The sequence below is a fragment of the Propithecus coquereli genome, unplaced genomic scaffold, assembly GCF_000956105.1.
Source record: "Propithecus coquereli isolate 6110/MARCELLA unplaced genomic scaffold, Pcoq_1.0 Scaffold28, whole genome shotgun sequence".
Lineage (NCBI taxonomy): Eukaryota > Metazoa > Chordata > Mammalia > Primates > Indriidae > Propithecus > Propithecus coquereli.
In genome coordinates, this window is record NW_012148396.1 from 12,313,801 (window position 1) to 12,334,419 (window position 20,619).

Genomic DNA, 20,619 nt, shown 5'->3' on the forward strand with positions numbered 1-20,619 from the left:
TTACCAAAATTTAGCAGCTTCTTTCTTCATTAAGCATTCCCCTGGTTATCGTAAGTTTTTCATTAGATTCTAGAGATCCAAAAAAGTTTATTCTGGTTGTTTTTGCCAGCTTAATCATGGCTTTGGTAGAGGGGCGGTATTTTGGAGCTCCCTATTTCTCCATTTTCAGTTACATCCTGCCTGGTTAGTCTTGAGTCCAAAGGGAAGGACAGTTTCAGTGCACACCGCCTCACTCCATCCGCAGTGGAAGTGGGTGTGGCTGGTCCTGCAGGCTGGTGTAGGCGGGATGCACTGTCCTCAGTGACTCTAGGGTCTCTAGTGCCCCTGTCTGGGGTCTGCTTTCTTGCTAATATTGGCTTTTCTCAGTCCGTAGTAAAATAGTTTGGGAATTACCACCAGCAGAAGCACAGGGACTTGGAAGAGGTAACCACATCACAGATCAGCATTGGCAGGCTGGTCCCATCTGGAAAGGAAGGAAGGAAAAGAGGAGGAGTCCTGATGGGGAGGTAGTCCTGGGGGCGCTCTGCTCCACCTGAAAGAGCTGAGGTTGAGTTTGTGTAGGCACAATGCAGCCAAGCCACTTGGACTTGAAAACCCCTTACTTTCCAGGGTTGTTCTTCACTTCTCTTGATCTGAACTACCCCCACCCCTCACCTTCCCCTGCAGCTAGACTTCCATTTACAGGGTCCTTCCCAGTTGACCACGAGGGCTCAGAGTCAGGGGAGGCAGCCAGGGGACACAGGGGGGCACCTGGGAAAGGGCATGTCGTCCAGGGCATTCTAGAGGATGGGCAGCCCAAAGTATCACAAAGCGGGCTGGGGCACACCATGGGCCTCCCATGACATGCAGGCTGGTGGAGGAAGCTCAATTCCCTCCACATGGGTTTGGTTGTGTCTGGGGCATCCCTTCAGGTCTCAGTGCCACCCCTGACCAGTCCTGCCCTCAGGAGCCTGGCTTTGTTTGCTGGATGTGAACAGGGCTAAGAGGCCCCTGCTGGTCTCAGAATGAAACCAGGTAGAAATGCATTCTCTTTTTTGGGGGGAAAACACTTTTTTCTTTATAAAGTTTGTTTTTTAAAATACATACTCTGTGAGGTACAGTGGCTCACGCTTGTTATCCCAGCATTTTGGGAGGCTGAGGTAGGTAGATCACTTGAGGCCAGGAGTTTGAGACCAGCCTGGACAACATAGCAAGACCCCATCTCTATAAAAAAATAAGAAAAATTAGCTGGGCATGGTGGTGCCTGCCTGTAGTCCCAGCTACTTAGGAGGCTGAGACAGGAGGATTGCTTGAGCTCAGGAATTCAAGGCTACAGTGAGCTATGATCACACCACTGCACTTAAGAAAACATAGGAAAAGTGACTCCCAATGCTGGAAGCCACTTGAAGTCCAAGTGGGTCCTTGGCTTCATGCAAGAAAGAATTCAGGAGCCGACAGTACAAAGTGAAAGCAAGATTTATTCAGAAACTATAGAAAATCCATTCCACAGACAGAGAAGAGGTAGGTTCTCCCTGCAGAAGAGAACCAGCCCCCTAGTTCCTGTTGTCTTTCTATTTAAGCAACCGGCTAAACAAGGAGAGGATATTCATGGAAGGGGTGGTGTTCCTCCACCATCTTGGTTCTAAACGGTTGGAACTTGCCCTGCCTCCATCCTGTTTTGATCACAGCAATTTGAAACTTTGTCTTGAGACTTCCTGACTCAGGTACTGCTGCATCAGTGCCCAAAGCAATGCCCAAGGCATCCCCTGCAGCAATGCCGCACCCAAAGTAGTACCTGCCAGTTCCCTGTCTCACAGTCTGGGCAACAGAGGAAGACCCTGTCTTTAAAAAAAAAATACATACACATATTGTGAAAATTTTGGAAAGTATATGGAAATAATAAAGAAGAAAAAAATCAACTCTATATTCATGTACAGCCCTCCCCCAGAGAGGACATCACCAGACACACCAGGAGTATTTATTCACCTATTTTCCAAACAGAATGGAGACTGTAAATCTTAGTTTTTAATTCATATTTCTATACTTAATATTGCAACATTAATACTTACTATAAACATTTTCATTGTCTTTTCATATTTTCTTTGCGAACAGCACTTTAAATGATTTCACATTAAGGTACATTTGAACATTTCATGGTTTGCTGGACGATTTTTTGGTGGTTGGTTGTGCCAGCTCTTACCATTAACAGACAAACAGGATGGGTCTTTCTGAGGACTGTCATCTGCCCCCTGCCTTCCAGAAGCTCCGGGGTCTAGACACCCTCTCCTGCCCCAAGCCTGCCTGTCCTCCCCCCATCAATTCTGTCCTGGTGTTCCTGTCTCTGATCTGAACTTGGCCTTCCCTGGAGCCCTTGATCCCACTGCTGGCACCCCTCAGCCTTCACCCAAATACAGTCATTGCTGCCCACTTTATTCTCAGGCTGCCCTCTTCCCGCCAGGAACAGCATCCAGCTCACTGCAGCCCAGCCGCCCGCTCCGTGTGCACAGTCGAGTTAGACATTAGCCTGACTCCATAGTTACATCACCATATCCCTGCGCCCTGTTCCTTCTGCCCTGGATCTGGGTACAGCTACTACTCCAGCACCTCCTGGGAGTCCCTGTGTGTTTTGCTTTATATATTTTACTTTATGTACTTTCTGTGAATTGCAACTTTTATGGTCATAAAGTTACCTTCTTTGTCCCGTTTGATGGTTTTGCCTGGAATACAACTTGGTCAAAGCGCAAACTGGACCATGTTCTTCTGGAGAGATGGCCGAGGCTTGCCCAGCACTCCTCTGCCTCTCAGCCCTGACGGGCCAGTGACTCCACCACAGTTATCTGCCCAGAGCAGGCACCAACACGAAACCTTTGTTCTGTCTTCTTGCCTTGCCTGGCTGCTCCAACCAATAGGACCACCGGTGCTCCCTGGGCTGCCCTGGCCATTCAGGGGCAATGAGCAGTGACCATCCTCCCCTGCCATCCTGAAAATGCCACCCAAGTGGTCCTTTCCCACATCCCCCAGACCCTAGAGGAAACAGAGGCCGAGAGGACAGACATCCACATGCCAATCTCCATCCTCCACCACAACACTCCTGTCCATCCTTCTGTCCTCCCACCAGGCTCCGGCTTCTCTCTCCACAGGCTGCCTCCCTCTGGCCCATAAACTATCATCTCTTGGATACCAAAACAAAGCAAGAAATGATAAAAGAAAGAAACATTGATTAGATTATGCAATCTAATGGTTTATTTGTTTGGAAAACAAAACTTAGAACTTAAAAGGCAATTAAATTCCACAGATGTAGCCAATAAAAAAATAATAAAGAAAAATAATCAAAGCAGCAAAATATCTTGCCACGTATTGTGCAGTGTTAGCTTTGGCAGAGATTGAAGTGACAAGCCCAAGGGAGTGTCAGAATACTCCTGAAGGATCCTAAAGAAGGGAGATTTGGCAGTGTGCATTGAGAACCTCTAAAATGTCCATTTCTAGGAAAAAAAATCAATAATAAAGATTTACATAATAGGGTTGTTTGTCATTGAGAACATTGGAATCTATTTAAATGCTCAAAAATTGGAATAGCTCAGTAAACAATGGCATGTCCATGAGATGGAAATCTCTGCAGCCGCAACAAACACTGTTCTCAAAGAATGAGGATGCTAGGTGCAGCCGTGAGTGGTCCAGTAAGAAGAGGAAAAGTACAAAAAGACAGATGTATGCGGCCACCACCAGTTTGTGTACAGCCTATGAATAAGGAATGAATTTTACATTTTTAAATAGTGGAAAGAAAATCAAAAGAAGAATACTGTGTTGTGACACATGAGAAGTACATGAAATTCAAAAACTCATGTCCAGAAATAAAGTTTTATTGACACCCATCCTCCACTCCCTTCCGATTGTCTGTGTCTGCCTTCTTGCTACAATGCAGACTTGAGTGGCTGTGACAGAGACCACATATGGCCTGCAAAGCTGGCAATATTTACCACCTGACCCTTCGTAGAAGACGCTCACCAACGCCTGGTTTATATAAATATGTAGAAAGAAGTCTCCAAGGCAACGGGGCTTTTCAATAGTAACTAGCGATGGGGCGACTGTAGTTTTTCATCCTTTTTCACTTTTCTGTATTTCTATTCTTTCCCTATAATAAGCAGGTACTGCTTTTACAACAGCAACAAAAGTGGAAGTTTTCAATGAAATTGCATATTCACAAAAACTGTCCCTGCGCTCCCCCCTCCACCAGCAGCTGTTCCTCCGAGGGGCTTCTCCCCTAAACGTGGTCACTGAAGGGAACACTCCTCCAGGACCTAGAGAACAGGCTCCCGGTTCCCAGGCAGGGCTCCAGGAGTATAAAGTGATGAGTCTGGGCCTCTCCGGGTACATGGCTGGGTCTGACCTGCCCTCTTGCACCAGCACTTCCCCCTCGGGTGGCCACACGGAGCACTGCAGGGCAGGGACCATGCGTGGGTAGTGGGCTGAGAGGGGCTCTGACTGCTGTGGCCTTGACCCCTTGAGGGGCCCCTACTTGGAGAGGCTTGTCTCTCCCGCAACGATGGTGGTCAGGAGGCTGGGGCCCCCTCCTCCCCACCAGAGAACAGAGGGGCCAACTTGGTGACCTGGGGGTACAGCGGCTGTGAGACTCTACTCTCTTGGGTGGGGGTGAGCTGCTTGGTGCAGGGGGCACAATTGAGGGGAGGGTTGAGGAATGTCCCTGTGTGGGTCAGGGCAGGTGGTGAGAGACGGAAGCCTAAGAGGGCTGACCAGAGAGTCAGGGCCGGAGATGAGGGCGTTGGCAGGTTAGGGGGAGGGTAGGAAGGCAAGCCCACATCCAGGGTCCTCTAAGCCCAGCAAAGAGTGTCCTCTCCCCACCCCACAGAGTGCCCTCAAGGCAGAGAGGTCACCGTCCCAGCCCATCTAGGAAGTGAGGCTCAGAGAGGCCAGGTGAGACCAGTTGCTGGTCAGAGGCAGACAGGCACCTTGGTCAGGTTCTGCCAGCACAAGACAGCCCATGACTGCACCCCATGGTCCTGGAGGGGCTCATCTGGGGTCTCAGTGCTTTCTCTGTGTCCCCCAGGTGTCTTCCTGCCCCCATCCCCAGCAGCAGCAAACGAACCAGTCCTGGAAGAAATGGGGATTGTGGCCTTGGCACCTTTGGCCGAAATGCTGAGCAGCCCACAGCCCGGCCCCACGGCAGGCTCCCTCATGAACCCCCTGGTGGGCCCACTCAACACCCTGCTGTCCGGCCCAGTGCCCGTGCCACAGAGCAGCCCCCTCACCAGCCTTCTGGCCAGCCCCTTGGCCATGCCCCCTGGGGGCACCCTGGCCAGCTCCCTGGGCCTGCCCTCGACTGGGCCCCTGAGCAGCCCCCTGACCGGCCCTCTGGCCAACTCCCTGGGCCTGCCCTCAACTGGGCCCCTGATTCCCAGCAGTCCCCTGGCAGGCCCAGTGGCCGTCTCTCTGAGCAGCCCCCTGCTCAGCTCCACAGCTGCCCCTCTAGGTGTCTCACAGAACCTTATGGCTAACCCCATGAACAACCTGGTGCTGTCGGAGGCCCCAAGGGTGCGGCTGGCAGAGACACTCCGTGGGTGCCCCTCGGGGCCCCAGGTAGCCTGCATGGTGCCTACTGCCAACTCCAAAGGTAACAGGTGTAGGGGGGTGGGCACAAAGTGCCAGGGTGGATCCTCCTCCTCCCCAACCCCTCCCCCCTCACTCTAATCCCCCTCCTCTCATTTCTGCCCCTCCCAATCACCAGCCCCACTCTCCGCTGAGAACCCCCGGCCAGCCCAGGACCCAGAGCACCTCAGCATGACGTTTGTGGGCACGCCCCTGCAGACCTCCACCCCAGTGGGCAACCTGGGTGCACCTGGCCCCTCAACAGCCTTCTCCTATGGCACTGCAGATGCCCGGGTCCATTCCAGCTGCCCGCAGGGACAAATGGTCCCTGCCTCTGTCCCCACCACCACCACCTCCCCCACTGTCACCGTGCTCGCCTCAGCCCCAAACCTCACCTCCCAAGCTGCCACCAGCTGCACCCCCTTGAGCACACCCCACATGGCCCGAACACAGCACTCCCCCACCCGGACCCCGGCCACCCACCACTCTCCTCCACACAACCCCTGCTCCCCGCCTCGCACCTCATCCTCCCCAGCTTCGGTCAGCGACACCCGGAGTCCACGCACCACAGAATCATCTCGGAAAAGTGTCATGGAGTTGGATCGGAAGCTGACCCACCGCAAGATCAGCAAGTTCCCCGAAAGAGCCCGAGGTTAGTGACCTGCAGGGGCTCAGCAGGAGTCCAGGGACTCCCCCCCAGGCCATCTCCCTTGCCACCCCCTCCACTGGCGACTCAGCTGAGAGACCCTTTGCTATCCCCAGAGTCGAAGCAGCTGGCCTGGGAGAGGCTGGTGGGGGAGATCGCCTTCCAGCTGGACCGCAGGATCCTGTCCAGCATCTTCCCAGAGCGCGTGCGCCTCTATGGCTTCACTGTCTCCAACATTCCGGAGAAGATCATCCAGGTGTGTAGCTGTCTGTCTCCCACACAGCGCCAGAGGGGCCTGCAGGGATGGGGGCACGCTGGCTCATGAGGGACCCTTGAGGGGCCATGGACTCCAGGCAGACCAAACATGCCAGAATCCAGGGGTTGGAGGAAGCACAGTGCTCAGCCCCAAGGCACGGCCTCCTCAGAGCACGGCCAGGCAGCTCTCCCTCTGGGCCACCAGGGTGGCCTCCAACGATGGTTCCCAGGGGTGCTATCTGTGTTCTCCAGGGTCCCTGGGGGAGCCTCTGAGCAGTGGTAGGCCTGGTTACTGGGGACCCCAAGCCCCAGGCTCATTCCCACGCATTCCCAGGATGTCATCCACTCAGCCTCCTCTGTGGAAGGGCATGGAAGATGACACCTCTGCGAACATGTTGAAATGCGTGTCTCTGTGCCACCATGTGTGGCAGGCTGTAGAAGACAGTGAGGAGGGATCCGGGTTGGGCATTCAGCTGGTCTTCAGTGAGTGCCAGGCCCTCTCCTTCCCGGGCACCACAGGGTGGGACCACCGTGTCCCTACGTATTCACCACTTGGGCTTCTCTCTTTTTTTTTGTTGTAAATACAAATGTTTGGTGGGTGGGCGGCAACAAAGGCAGAGAAGACAGTGCTGTGCACAGCTGGTATAGGTTTGGAGGCTGAATGCCGCACAGAGAGAGACAAACACAGATGGTCCACCCAGCAGGGCAAGCCAGGCAGCATTCTGGGGCCTATAATGCTTGCTTGATGGGCAAGAGCTGGTAGGTCTGATCCAGGGCTGGAGGGGCCCAGGCACCTTGGAGGCTCTCTAGTCCCAGGTTCTGGGCGGTGTCGGTGGTGGCACCTGGGCTCGGCTCACATCACTCAGGGCCTTGCGGGCAAACTCGGGCAGTACAAAGGCTCCCTACATCTGTTCCACCTGCTTCTGTGTCAGTTGTTGCACAGGCTCCTGGAAGTTGATGTTCAGGTTTTTGTTGCACAGCACAAAACCCATCTAGCCGCTGGGGTAGGTGGGGATGGTGCAGGAGGAGTAGCCTACCATGGGAAAGAGCCACTTGCAGAACTGTCACATCTCCTTGATGAGGTCCAGGTGAGCCACTGGCACGTACCCTGCTGTCTTCATGAGCTAGTGATAGGATTCCTTGAAGAGGCTTTCATTGGGGCCCGTGGGGTCTGAGGAGTCAGTGCTGATAACATTGAAGGCATCCTGGTTCTGTTTCATGAACCCAAAACTGTCGCCCATGTGTAGGGTCAGCTTTTAGCTAGAGTAGCCACTGGCCATGCCCAGCAGGAACTTCTTAGAGGCTTGGATGACATCCTCCTCAGTTTTCCACTGGACCATGGACTCCATGGTGGGTGCTTCACCTCTTGCAGAATGCCCTGTCGCTGCCCAAGAGGATTAGCACTTTTGTGGGCTGAGGTGGCTGCAGAAAGGCAGGTTGGCATCACCCCTGGTAGGAGAACTTGTCCTTCTCCATGCACTGGGTGACACCATCCAGCACTGGCATGTTGTAGTAGATCTTACTGTGGAAGATGAGGATATTCCAGCACCGTGAGCGCTAGTTGGGGAGCAGCTGCTTCGCCTGCAGCGACAAGGCCTGGCTGGGCCACAGGCTGCCAGTCTCTTCTTATCTCATTGAACTAGCCCTCCGATGGCCTCAGGGCCAACCCGGCGGGGCTCCATGGTGGGCAGGCAGGTGGTGCAGGGCACAGATCCCCACTCCAGCTTCTCTTGGGAAAACAGCCCTACTGAGTTCCCGGCCACTTTTTCCCTCAGGCTATCTTGGTGGATTGTAGACAGACATTTTGTGTGGAGTCTGGGCAGGAACAACTTTGGGTTAAATGGGTTGATTTTGGGTCCAGGTTTGAGCTTGCCTTTTCCTTTGGTTAGGTTTTAATGTGGGTCAAAACTATCAACCTTTTTCTTTATTGTTTGTACTTTTCATGCCATGCTTAAGAAATCTTCCCCTCTCAGAAAGTCTAGAAAGTATTCTATATTTTCTGTCTTCTAGATTATTCTATATTTTCTTCTAAGGGTTTGAAGTTTGCTTTTTCACATGTGCCTTTGACTCACGTAAATGACCAAGATGGCCAAGATGGATGGCGTAAGATGGGCTTCTTCCCAGCATGGGCAACCCCTTGCCTAGCACCAGAGGCCCCAGGACACAGATGGCCTGTAGGATTAGGGTGACCTTGTGGAGTTTGTTGTGATAAGTCCCCTTACAGGCCTGTGTGCATGCGGGCTTCTTCACAGCCTCCTCCGACTCCATGTTTTTAGAGTTTGACATAAGTGACTCCATTTTCATGCCAGCAACTTTCACACATTTCCCCGTTTTAATCAAGATCTTTCTCTGAAAGCATTGCTGATCCATTTTTTTTCCCAGAGACAGGGTCTTGCTCTATCATTCAGGAGTACAGTGGCACGATCATAGCTCACTGTGTAACCTCCCTCCAACTCCTGGGATCAAGCAATCCTCCCACCTCAGCCTCCTTCTGAGTCATTGAAACTCAGGCATGTATCACCACGCCCAGCTAATTTTTTTATGTTTTGTAGAGATGGGGTCTCACTATGTTGCCCAGGCTGGGCTTGAACTCCTGGCCTCAAGTGATCCTCCTGCCTCAGCCTCCCAAAGTGTTGGGATTACAGATGTGAGCCACTGTGCCCAGCCTGAACAATGATTTTAAAGTCAGATTTGATTGTCCCTCAGTGCCAAGATGGACCTGTTCTGGTTGGTCTGGTCCCATGTCGGGGGGGAAATGGCTAACAATTAGTAGTCAATAACAAAACCTTTTTAGCCATATTCGAGCAACAAGGGGGCCACAAGAAGCTCTCAGGCTTAGTCTGCCTAGATTTCATTGTTAAGGTTAATTTTTTCTGTTTCATTGGTGTTGGCCATCATCTCAAAATGCTAGGCCAGCATTACCTTGTACTTTTGCAGAAAGTTGATAGGCAATGAGGACAAAGTTTTAATAGTATAACACTGAGTAAAAATAACAGTAATATGACAAGCCCAGTTTGCACAATAGTTTTGAGCCATGACGCAAGGCCCGAAGGTAACCAACTAAACAAATCAAATGACCATGGGGAGCTGGGTGAGCCCTGTTGTAGCCCTGTGGCCTATTTTCTTATTTCATGTAATTAGTTCTCAATTTCCCCAGACAAAGTCATCCAGGAACAGCGTCTGGCATCAGCAATAGCAGACACCACCTTGTTCAGCAAACAGATAATCAGGGGCAATGCTGTTATCTAAGACTACCCTGGCAAGAGAAGCTAATGAATGTTGTTGTGTAGTGATATCCTTTGTAGCAGAGTCTCTGAGAATTCCTAGAGTAAAGGAATTGGCACTTAGTTTTGGGTTGAGAAAATTGTAAGACACCTTGTATCAGTCTGCATCTAAGTGTAGTCCACTTTCTGAAATTAAATAGCCGAAATATTGGTCGCGCGCAGTGGCTCACGCCTGTAATCCTAGCACTCTGAGAGGCCGAGGCGGGTGAATCGTTTGAGCTCAGGAGTTCGAGACCAGCCTGAGCAAGAGCAAGACCCCGTCTCTACTATAAATAGAAAGAAATTAGTTGGACAACTAAAAATATGTAGAAAAAATTAGCCAGGCATGGTGGCACATGCCTGTAGTCCCAGCTACTCGGGAGGCTGAGGCAAGAGGATCGCTTGAGCCCAGGAGTTTGAGGTTGCTGTGAGCTAGGCTGACGCTACGGCACTCTAGGTTGGGCAACAGAGTGAGACTCTGTCTCAAATAAATAAATAAATAAATAGCCGAAATATTTGACTTGGGGTTTTACCAGTTGTAACATTCTGAACATAAAGTTCAGAAACTTTATGACCTTTGGTAGCTAAAAGTTTTAATACGTGTACACTGTCTTCCTGATATGCCACCTGCCAGGGAGAACAGAGGAGAAGGTCACCACATACTGCAGTAGAGTCGATTGTTGAGGGAAGTAAACATCCTGTATGTTGGCCTTTAAAGTTTGTGAAAAGTAAGAGGAGCTTTCAGTGAATCTTGAGCGGGACTGCCCAGGTATATTGTTGGCCTTCCCAAGAGAAGAAAAAAAGGTATTGGCTGGCTTGGTTCACCAGAATACTGAAGAACGCACTGCACCTAGCAGTAAGAGTGGAGCACGTGCTCCCGGCTGGAATCAGGGTGAGCAAGGACCAGGCTGGGATGCCCAGTGGGGGTGCAGCAACATTGTCTATCATGGGAGGGCCTTAAACAAATCTCCACCCACAGGCATCAGGTTCTTTACAGGCAGGATTGGGTTGTTACAAATGCTGGTACGCGAGATAACGAGCCTTTGCCTTCTACTCTTCAATGATGGCTTTAATGCCCAATAGAGCTTCTTTGCCTAAAGAGAACTGGTTAATCCTGGGCAGAAGTTTCGATGGGTCAAACTGAATCTTAATAGGGGGTGCACTATGAATCCTGCCTACATATATTGACAATTTTGTCCATTAAGATATGCATATTTAGTAAGATAGAAGGAATAAGAGCTAGTGTTCAGTGGCACAATAGGGTGACTATGGTTAACAATAATTTATTCTGTATTTTGAAATAACAAAAAGAGTGGATTGGAATGTTCCCCCACAAAGAAATGGTAAATGTTTGAGGTGATGGATATCCCAGTTACCCTGATTTGATCATTATACATACTTGTATCAAAATATCACATGTACCCTATAAATATGTACTTATTCTGTATCCATAAAAATTAAAAAGAAAAATAAAGAGACAGTATTTGACCCAGTAGAAGGAAGTGAGTTAGGCATTTTTTTTTTTTTTTGAGACAGAGTCTCACTCTTTTGCCCAGGCTAGAGTGAGTGCCGTGGCGTCAGCCTAGCTCACAGCAACCTCAAACTCCTGAGTTCAAGTGATCCTTCTGCCTCAGCCTCCCAGGTATCTGGGATTACAGGCATGCGCCACCATGCCCGACTAATTTTTTTCTATATATTTTCAGTTGGCCAATTAATTTCTTTCTATTTTTAGTAGAGACGGGGTCTCGCTCTTGCTCAGGCTGGTCTCAAACTCCTGAGCTCAAACAATCCGCCCGCCTCGGCCTCCCATAGTGCTAGGATTACAGGCGTGAGCCACCGCGCCCGGCTGGCATTTTTTATTTGAACGGGGAACAATATAGTAAAACAAGGGGATTAGGAGAGATGGGGGCTCTAGAGTCAGCCAGTTTGACCTGATTTGCCAAAGTCCAAAATATTTCCCCCTTTCAGGAGAAAGAGATTCCTACATGGTATTTTTCCAAAAACTCTCAGCCAAGAAGGTGGGTTGGAGCAGAGTCCCTAATAAAGAGCAGTGGGTGTGCTGTAAAGGACCAAGGAGGAAAGGGATAGGTAGGGACAGAAAGATATTTGAGGGCTGTGTGAGACCCCACTATTGGACTTCAGTATCACTCCAAGGCAGCTTAGGGGGTTGGTGGGGTTGGCTCCAGCGTCAATGAGGACCTCATTCCCAGTCAGAAGGGTTGTTTCCCTTCCCAAGATGACTGGAGGGAAGGATGGGGAAGTGGCCCTGTAATTCTGCAGATCCCCATCTCTGGGAATGTGTACCTAGAGGTTCCTGAGGGAGAGGTCGTTGGGCCTTCTTTCACATATCGCAATCTCTCTTCCATTGTCCAGGCTTTTTGCAATAATGGCAGAGACAAGGAGGATTTTGTTTGGGGGCCTCTGTCTGTTGGAGCTGGAGATTGAGGATTTGGCTAGTTTTCTATTTGTCAGCATCCTCCAGAGTACAGGCTAGCTGATTAGCCAAATTTACTAAATCCAGAGTGGACATCGTTTCCCGTTCTATGCAGGTTCTTTTAAAAAGTTGGGAAAGTTCTTGAGAGAGGCCATTCACAAACATAAAATTAAAGGCTACTCAAGTAGAATGGGAATCCACTGGAAGTCCAGGGTTTTCCTGAAAAACAACCTAGAGTTGGCCATAATAATTATGAAATGGCTCATTAGGTTCTTGGGTGTGACCTTGGATCTAGTTCCAATCTAGCCTCAGGAAAGGCTATGGCAACGGCCTTATGAAGGAGTCTAGCTAAATTACAAGACTCTTTCCAATATTGGGGTATTTGTTTTTCTAAATGTTGGTCAGGGTGAGTCCATTCAGGTTTGGCCGTCCAGTTGGACCTGGCCTTCACTGACAAGCATGTGACCCCACTGGTTTAGATCAGAGAAGTCAGGCTGATAAGACTACATTACTATGTCGAATTCATCAGCCAATCAGGGAGTGTCTTCAGCGGCTTTTGGAAATTCCTTGGCAATGACTCAGTTCAGCTTTAGTCCAAGGAACACTGGAGACTCGGGTTTTATCTGTGTCGTCGGAGGATTTTATTTAAAGGGGAAGGTTTTAATGGATTCCAGCTAAGGAGTAGCTGCCAAGGAGTCTGGGGAGAGAGGGAGCTCAGCCAGAGAAGGGTGAGGAGAAGGGGGGGGTGCTAGGAAGGGAGGGGTAGGCTCCAGAGTGGGAGAAGACCTTTGTATCCTCTTTAAATTGTGTATGTGTTGCAGCTGCCTTTGAGATGGTGTTTGTGGTGAGACAATTGTTGAGTCCTGGATGTGTTTTGAAACCTCAAGGTTCCAACTGAAATATGTGTCCCTTTCAGGCTGTTTAACCCTGTAGCCATGATCTTCTAGTTTAGTCCTAAGAAAACGATCTTCGAAAGTTTGATCCCCATCATGGCCACTTAACTCACCAAAGTCTTTAACCAGGTACGCAAGCCAACCAAAAATGAAACCAAAAAGGAACTCACCAGAAGGACCATGTCCTTTTATAAAGGTCTTATAAAACAAGATCCCAAATAAAGTCAGAGGATTCCCTCAACCAAAGGGAGGGAATTCAGACCCAAGAGGTGATTTACCATCCAGGGATGATGACTTGTGGAGGTTAAGAGCACATGGGCTCTCGTGGGTACCATCGTGTGGTTCTTGGGGTTGCCAATCTGGAAAAGGCTTGTCTTCTTTGGGTCCTACTTCTAACACCAGATGATGTCAATCTAAAAAGAAACTCAGAAAGACAAGCTCTCCAGAACACATGAGTTTATTTGGGAATAGCAGAGGATTGCAATCAGAATACGCAGGCTATGATGGATCACAGGCATATCCAGGGGAATCGGGGCAGAGGGGAAACTTTTAAAGACAGAGAAAGAAGCCTATGAAAGCTGCTTTGAAACGAAGTCACAGGACACAGAAGCTCACTGCAGTGAGCTGCACCTAGTTTGTTGGTGGAGACAGCCATTGCTAGGCAAGTGTCTTTGAACAAGTGGCATACCTGGAACACTGCAACCTTCAGGAAGTTCTTGCAGTAAGTCCTGTTTCAGGCTTGTGTTCATGAGGGCTTCTTCATGGCCTCCCAACTCCCTCTTATTGGTTTGACATAAGTGACTCCTTTTTCGTACTGGCAACTTTCACAGGGGCTTTTGGCTGTCTTTTTATTGATTTCTAACCCACTTGCCCTGTGTTCAGAGAACACTGGTCCTGTGACATGTGCTGTCGTTCCCTTACAGAGTGTGTGGCTGGCGTCGTGGGTGCTCTAGGGTGGAAAGTGGGGTGGTGAGCACGTGTGCTCATCTTGGAAGAATGCATGTGTGTGGTTACGCCTTCTCTCCTCCACATCCCGCCCAACACCAGGTCCTCCTGGGCCCCCCTAAATGTTCTTCCCATCCACTCACTTCTCTCATCCTCCACTCCTGCCCGTGGTCCACATGCCGTCCCCTCTTCCCTGGGGAAGAGCCAAGTGTACACCAGACAGGCACAGCCCCTGCCTTCAGGCAGCACCTCCTCTGCTGGGAAGGCCTGCAATAAACCCTAGGTAGAGGGTCAGGAGGTGCTGTGTGCTGTGGGGGCAGGAGTATTTGAGGGAGTGGTGCTGAGAGACAGTGGCACGGCTTTGCAGCCTCCCCCCAGCCAGATCCTGGCCTCAAATCTCAACATCCTGGACGCCCCTGCCTTCTCTATTTCTTTAGAGGCAGCCAGAGTGATATTTCTGAAACACAATTCTGCTGCAGTGTGAGGGGCCACTCACATTTCCCATGGTGGGGGTTCAGAGCCCGTCTCCGCGGTGACCAAACAGGCACTGCGCTCAGTGTTCACTGGTGTCATTTCCTTTAATCCTCAAAACAACCATCAGGTAGTGCGGTGATTTCCTCCATGTCACAACAGGAAAACTGAGGCTCAGACCCCACATGGTAACACAAGCAGCCATCGAACCTGGTTGCTAGGGCACCGCTGGCATCTCCCTGCTCACCCCTTGTGCTGGTTCTCTGCCTGGAAGACTTGGGGACACTGGCTGTCCCAGGTGCTGCCCAGCAATGAAGGCTCTGGGAGCACCTGCCAGAGGTTAAGGGTTAGTTAGGCTGAGCCCAGTCCTGAGTCCAGCCTGTGCCTGGTGCTCTCTGCTTATACAGCCAGCCTGGGAGGTGCGGCCAAGGGAGTCTCCCAGGGAGGTGATGCCTGAACAGCCTGTCTGGGCAGAGTGGAGAAGAGTATTCCCAGCAAGCTGGGAATCTGCATGTTGGTAACAGGGCCAGATCGGGCTAACCCTAACCCTAACCCAGCAGGCTGGCCCTGGCGCCAAGAGTGGGAGCAATGGGAAGTGCAGAAGGGTCTCAGGAGGGGAGAGCCTACCCGCCCCCACTTCAGACCATGGCTCTGTGGGTCTGTGCAGAGAGGGCACAGGGGCACCTGTAGCAGACAGGATACAACATATTGGCAGGGCCCAGTGCAAAATGAAAACACAGGGAGCTTGTGCAAAACATATTAAGAACTTCGGGATGGGGGCAGCAGAGCACCAAGCTGAGCGAGGGGCTTCATATGACTGCCCAGGTGACGTGCCCAAGAGACAGTAGCAGGGGGTGGAGAGCAGGGGCTGCCATCATGATGAGACGGTGCAGGATGCAGCCACTGCCTGGCTGGTGAGACAGGAGCAATGAGGAAGTGACCATATGCCGCTGATCCCCAGGTCCAGGCACAAGGGGGAAGTAAAAGCAGCCCCATAAGACATGCAGGCCAGGAGGTGCTGAGGATGGGAGGGGTCTCCAGAGGAGGCAGAGAGAGAGCAGGGAAGGGAGCCAGGAGGAGGCCCAGGAAAGCCTGTGATTCTTGGGTCCAGCAGCCCTGGGGGTATTAGGAGTCCCTCTGCTACCCCGGTCCTTCCTTTGCCTCCAGACTCCCAGCCAGGCTCCCTGGCCTCAGCCCCTGCTGGCCTTAGCCCCGTCCCAAATCCCTGGTGGTGGATGGAGCAGGCGATGGGGATGGGGTTGTGCTCTTCCTCCCCTGTGGCTGAGGCCCCACTGGGAAGCTCCGGGGGCCACTTGCCCTCCCTGAGTCAGGCCTGGGGAACCTACCTCTCCATCAGCTCTGCCCATTGGGCTCTCCTACCCTGGACCCTCAGGCCCCTCGCAGAACCCCCTCCACATCCATGCCTCTGAGTGTGATCCTCCCAACAACTTCCCTCAGCATCATTTGCCCTGTGCTTGGGGTATGGTGTGGAAGGGACCGGATGGCTGCTCTCCCCACAGGCCTCCCTGAACCCTAGTGACCACAAGCTGGATGAGGACCTATGCCAGACGCTCACGCAGCGCTATGTGAGCATCATGAACAGGTTGCAGAGCCTGGGCTACAACGGCCGGGTGCACCCCGCACTGACCGAGCAGTTGGTGAATGCTTACGGCATCCTGCGAGAGCGGCCTGAGCTGGCAGCATCTGAGGGTGGCTCCTACACTGTGGATTTCCTGCAGCGTGTGCTGGTGGAGACTGTGCACCCCAGCATGCTCACTGATGCACTGCTGCTGCTCTCCTGCCTCAACCAGCTGGCACATGACGACGGCAAGCCCATGTTCATCTGGTGACGCTGGCGCCCGGTGGCCCAGGCTCGCTCTGCCCCGCCCTGTGCAGGGCCATTAAAGCTTTCCATAGACGCTGGCCACTGGGCCTGCACCAGCACTCTTGGGTGGTACTGCGTCCCCTGCGGTGGCCCGCCAGACCCCTGCACTGTGCCCCTGTAGTCCTGCCTGCCTTGGAGATCCACACCCATCCCCGGGGCTCAGCACTGTCTGGCTGAAGGGGTTGGTCCGAAGGCCCCAGGCTCCCCTCACTTAGCACTGGGAGCAGCAAGAGTTCCTGAGACTTGGAGCAGGAAGAGCAGGAATTGGGAAGGAGTGGAGAGGGCAGGGAAGGGCTGTGGCTCTGTGCCAGCAGCACTGGTGAGGGACACAGAGCAGGGACCTCAGTGCAGAGCACAAGGCAGAGGTAGGAGGAGGCAAGTATGTGGGTGTGGGAGCTCCTCCCTGCATATTAGGCAGGGTCTGGGGAGGGGGGTATCTTCTGGACCTTGAAGACAGGAAAACATTAGAGGGAGTGTAGCTGCAGCTCACCCAAACCTGGATGAGCACGGGCACATGGCAGTCCTTTCCCAAGACACCCAAGGTCCAGGAAGAAAGGCCCACTCCACAGGGTCCTGGAGACCTGGGGTGGGGGGCTCAGAGCTGGCAAGTGCAGAGCCCACCTGTCACGGGGACTAAAGGCACAGGCAGGATGGGGGAGTAAGTGAAGTGGGGGCAGGGAGGGCTTCTGGGAGGGGACCTGTAGATGGAGGTCGAAGGGCCTGTGGACAGTGCAGGAAGCTGAGGGGTTCTGGCCAGGGCAGGCTGTCCCTGCGGAGGGAGTTCCTGAGGGGGAGAGACGGGCAATGTGGGAAAGTCCAGAGTGGCCTCTGGCCTACAGGTAGAAAAGGAGAGCCTGCCTGAGAGAAGGCAAGGAAGCACTGGCTGCGATGGGAGGAGAGGGGATAAGGACCCCCCACCAGAGGAAGGTCCCAGAGCACCAGTGCTTGCTAGCCAGCGAGGATGGCAAGAGGGACCGGAGGAGCCACCAGGTCTGGGTTCAAACGGGAATCTCATCAGCCACCAGCACGGAGTCCAAAAGCTGGGAGCGTGGTGCCAGGGGGCCCTTCAGGATGCCCAGGCCCAGGGCTGGCTGCCTCTCTGGCCTCTCTACTCCCAGACCTCCTGAGGCCTCAGGGGATCCAGCCCAATAGCTCTTGGGAGGGGCAGGGAAGGACTCCTGACCCAGAGGGCAACTCCGGGGCCAGCCTTGCCATGTGGGGCCCAGAAGCCTCTCCACCTCCCTGCCAGCCAGGTGGAAGGGCACCCCTGACCCAAATCTCCAGGGCTACTTAAGACACTTAGCTGAGCAACAAGGGTCAGAGCTGGTAAGGCGCTGTTCCCAGCCAGCCTGAGGGTTCAGGCGTAGGCAGAGAGGGGTGCTTCTAAAGCAAGGGTGCTTCAGAAGTGTAGGAGGTAAGCAGCGCCTGGAAGCTCCAGGCACAACCGTCCTGGGAACCAAGGGAAAAAGTGCCAGAGGGCTCCGCCAATGGGGGAGCTGGCTTCCATGCTGCTCGCGTGCAGCCGCAGCGGGCGGCGCAGGGCAGAACCAACGGTCCCTATCCCCCAGATTGGAAGCTCCTTGGGTTAGGGTCACAGGGCCGCCGCCACTGAGGCAGCCCTTTGGAGGACTTTGATGGGCGCTGGGCGGGAGGCTGGTTAGGCGGCTCCTAGTCCGTCCTCTGTCTGGTGTCGGGTCTTTGAACTCAGGCGCCGGACACCGCGGGACTCCGCAGAGACGCGGCGGGGTAGACCCGGATGCAAAGCACACTGCTCTCCCCTCGCCAGCGCTGCGCCCGCCGGTACTCTAGAAGGGTCGCCTCCACCTACGGCTGGCTGCACCCTGGGGCTCTGAGGTACCCCCTGCGGCCTTCAGGGGTGGATAGGGCGGGGCAAGGAGAATCTGGGCGGGGCTATGAGGTCAGGGTCTCTTTTGCTTTGTCTTTTGTTCTTTCCAAGGGCCGCCGAAATCGCTAGTGAGGAGAGGGCAGCTTCCCCGAAGCACCCCTCTCTGCCTACGCCTGAACCCCCAGGCTAGCTAGGAACAGCGCCTTATTGGCGCTGACCCCTGTCGCTCCCCAGCTCGCGCTCACGCGCCTGGGCGCCCGCCGCTGAGAAGCCCCGTGTGCCATGCAATCCCCGCCGGACTGGCCCCCGACGCCCGACGCCCTGCGACCCTCGCCCTTCCCGCACCCCCTGCTACACGCCCTCCACAGCGTGGGCCGCGTGCTGCTCTTCCCAGCTTACTGGGCCCTGGACCAGCTGCTGGGCTGCTGTGCACCAGCGACGCGAGCAGCCCGCCTGGGGTGGCTGAGAGCGGCGGCGGGCGGCGGGGCGGCGCTGCTGCTGCTGCTGCTGGTCGGCCTGCCCCTGGCACTGCCCGGCCTGCTGCTCTGGCTGCCACTGCAGGCTTGGCGCCGCCCCTTCTGCTACCGGCCCGCTCCGCCATGTTGGGTGCCGCCTGCGCCTTGGTGCCCGCCCGCTGAACCCGTGCGCTGCTTCGTCTTCCTCTCGGCCAATCTGTGCCTGTTCCCTGACGGGCTGGCGCGCTTCAGCAACCTGTGGCACAGCCAGCGGCGGGCCGAGGCCATTGGAGCAGCGCTGCTGGCCGGCCTACGGCCCTCGCTCTACAGAGCTACGGACTGCAGTCAGCCGTGGCCCCGAGCGAAGCGCGGGGTGGTGGTGGCCGCAGTGCCTGCGGGTCTGGATTTTGTGTGCCTGCAGGAGGTGTTCGATCTGCGCGCCGCTCGGCGCTTGGTGGGCCGCCTGGCGCCAAATATGGGCCCGGTGCTGTACGACGTGGGTACGCTCGGCCTGCAGCCTGGGCCGCACCTCAAGCTCCTGGGCAGTGGGCTGCTGCTGGCCTCACGCTATCCGCTGCTGCGTGCCACCTTCCGTTGCTTCCCCAACGCGCGTGGCGAGGACGCGCTGGCCTCCAAGGGATTACTGTCCGCACAGGTACCGGTTCTTCGGCGGAGGCACGCCCTGGTTGGGGAGGGGCCAGGGTGCTAGGTGGAACTGGCAAGGGGAGCTGGGGCTGTCTGGTGTTGCAGGCGCAGCTGGGCCACCTGGACGGGCGCCGCATAGTGGGATTCCTGCACTGCACGCACTTGCATGCACCGCCTGGTAAGCCCTGGGGGTGGGGTCCTCGGAACTTAGCCAGGCCGTCCTGCCCCTCTCTCCGTGGTGGCTTTGGATCCCTATTCTACCTGCACCTCTACTCCTCACCTCCCACTGTCTGTTCACTGGCCCAGGCACCAGAATTCCTGAGAGGTGACTGGGTAGGCTCACAGATCAGGAGTGGTAGGGTGGGGGGTGTCCAGGATGCGGATCCGCACCCTGGGCTGATTAGACTTCACACCCCTCCCCTCTACAGAGGATGGGCCCTTGCGCTGCAAACAGCTGACGCTGCTGCTGGACTGGGCGGAGCAGTTTGAGGCCGAGAGCGGCCAGAGTGACGAAGTCGTGGCCTTCAGCGTGCTCCTGGGCGATCTAAACTTCGACAACTCGAAATGTGAGAAGAGGCTGGGGCGAGCGGGGCCAGGAGGTCTGGCCCCGCCCACCGAGCACGAGCCTCTCTCTCCGTAGACCATGAGCAAGAGCAGCGGCACAAGCTCTTCAGCTGCTTCCAGGACCCCTGCCGGCTGGGGACCGGCCAGGAGCAGCCCTGGGCCCTGGGTACTGTGCCTGGGGGCTGGGGGGTGGTGCGGAGGGGAGGGTGGATAAGCTCAAGGTCTGTGGGCCCAATCTCCCACTAACACGGCTCTCCCCTGGCCTCCCACAGGGACGATACTGAGCACCCGCAAGCTCCACCACTCGGTGGCCAGCTCCCCAGAGATGCTGCGGAGGTGAGAGGCGACCTGGGGGCCAGGCCCTCGGCCCACGGAGTGCCCTGGCCTTGGTGACACCACCCCTCCCCCAGGGCCCTGGAGCAGGAGAAAGGGCGCCACCTATACCTGGCAAGCCCTCCCTTGGGAAGGAGCTGGACCAAACCCTGGCGGGGCCGGCGGCTGGACTACATCACGTACCATGGAGTGCCCGGGGGCCCGCTGAGTCCAGTAAGTGCCAGAGTTCAGGGCTGGGCCTGCAGGCGCTGGGATGACCCCCACCGAACCTGACTCCCGCCCACAGGAAGTGGAACAGGTGATGTTCAGTACCGCCCTGGCGGGGCTCACAGACCACCTGGCCGTGAGCCTGCAGCTCCGAGTCTCGGTGGCCTCCTAACGCAGGCACACAGAAGACAAGC

At 54.3% G+C, this 20,619-nt stretch overlaps 2 protein-coding genes across 2 annotated transcripts in view; both read left to right on the forward strand.

The window, feature by feature from the left end:
• The window catches only part of SPATC1 (spermatogenesis and centriole associated 1), a 29,752-nt gene extending 13,412 nt beyond the window's left edge, over window positions 1–16,340 (forward strand). The window contains exons 2-5 of the mRNA XM_012648042.1: window positions 5,045–5,608; window positions 5,723–6,235; window positions 6,346–6,485; window positions 16,011–16,340. Of these exons, the coding sequence (XP_012503496.1) occupies window positions 5,045–5,608; window positions 5,723–6,235; window positions 6,346–6,485; window positions 16,011–16,340 (1,547 nt within the window). The remainder of the gene's footprint in view (window positions 1–5,044; window positions 5,609–5,722; window positions 6,236–6,345; window positions 6,486–16,010) is intronic.
• A 2,163-nt stretch (window positions 16,341–18,503) lies between these two features.
• On the forward strand, window positions 18,504–20,612 carry LOC105813314 (sphingomyelin phosphodiesterase 3). Its single transcript, XM_012647956.1, has 7 exons — window positions 18,504–19,331; window positions 19,427–19,499; window positions 19,750–19,887; window positions 19,947–20,051; window positions 20,158–20,221; window positions 20,296–20,431; window positions 20,505–20,612. Exons 1-7 carry the CDS (start codon window positions 18,504–18,506, stop codon window positions 20,595–20,597), a joined length of 1,437 nt encoding a protein of 478 aa, XP_012503410.1. The 3' UTR covers window positions 20,598–20,612.
• The last annotated feature ends 7 nt before the right edge of the window (window positions 20,613–20,619 follow it).

Coding starts and splice junctions, on each gene's coding strand:
- LOC105813314 (XM_012647956.1), top strand. CDS start 18,504: ATGCAATCCCCGCCGGACTGGCCCCCGACGCCCGACGCCCTGCGACCC. Junction 19,888..19,946: donor AAACTTCGACAACTCGAAAT/GTGAGAAGAGGC, acceptor ACCGAGCACGAG/CCTCTCTCTCCGTAGACCAT. Junction 20,432..20,504: donor CCGGGGGCCCGCTGAGTCCA/GTAAGTGCCAGA, acceptor TCCCGCCCACAG/GAAGTGGAACAGGTGATGTT.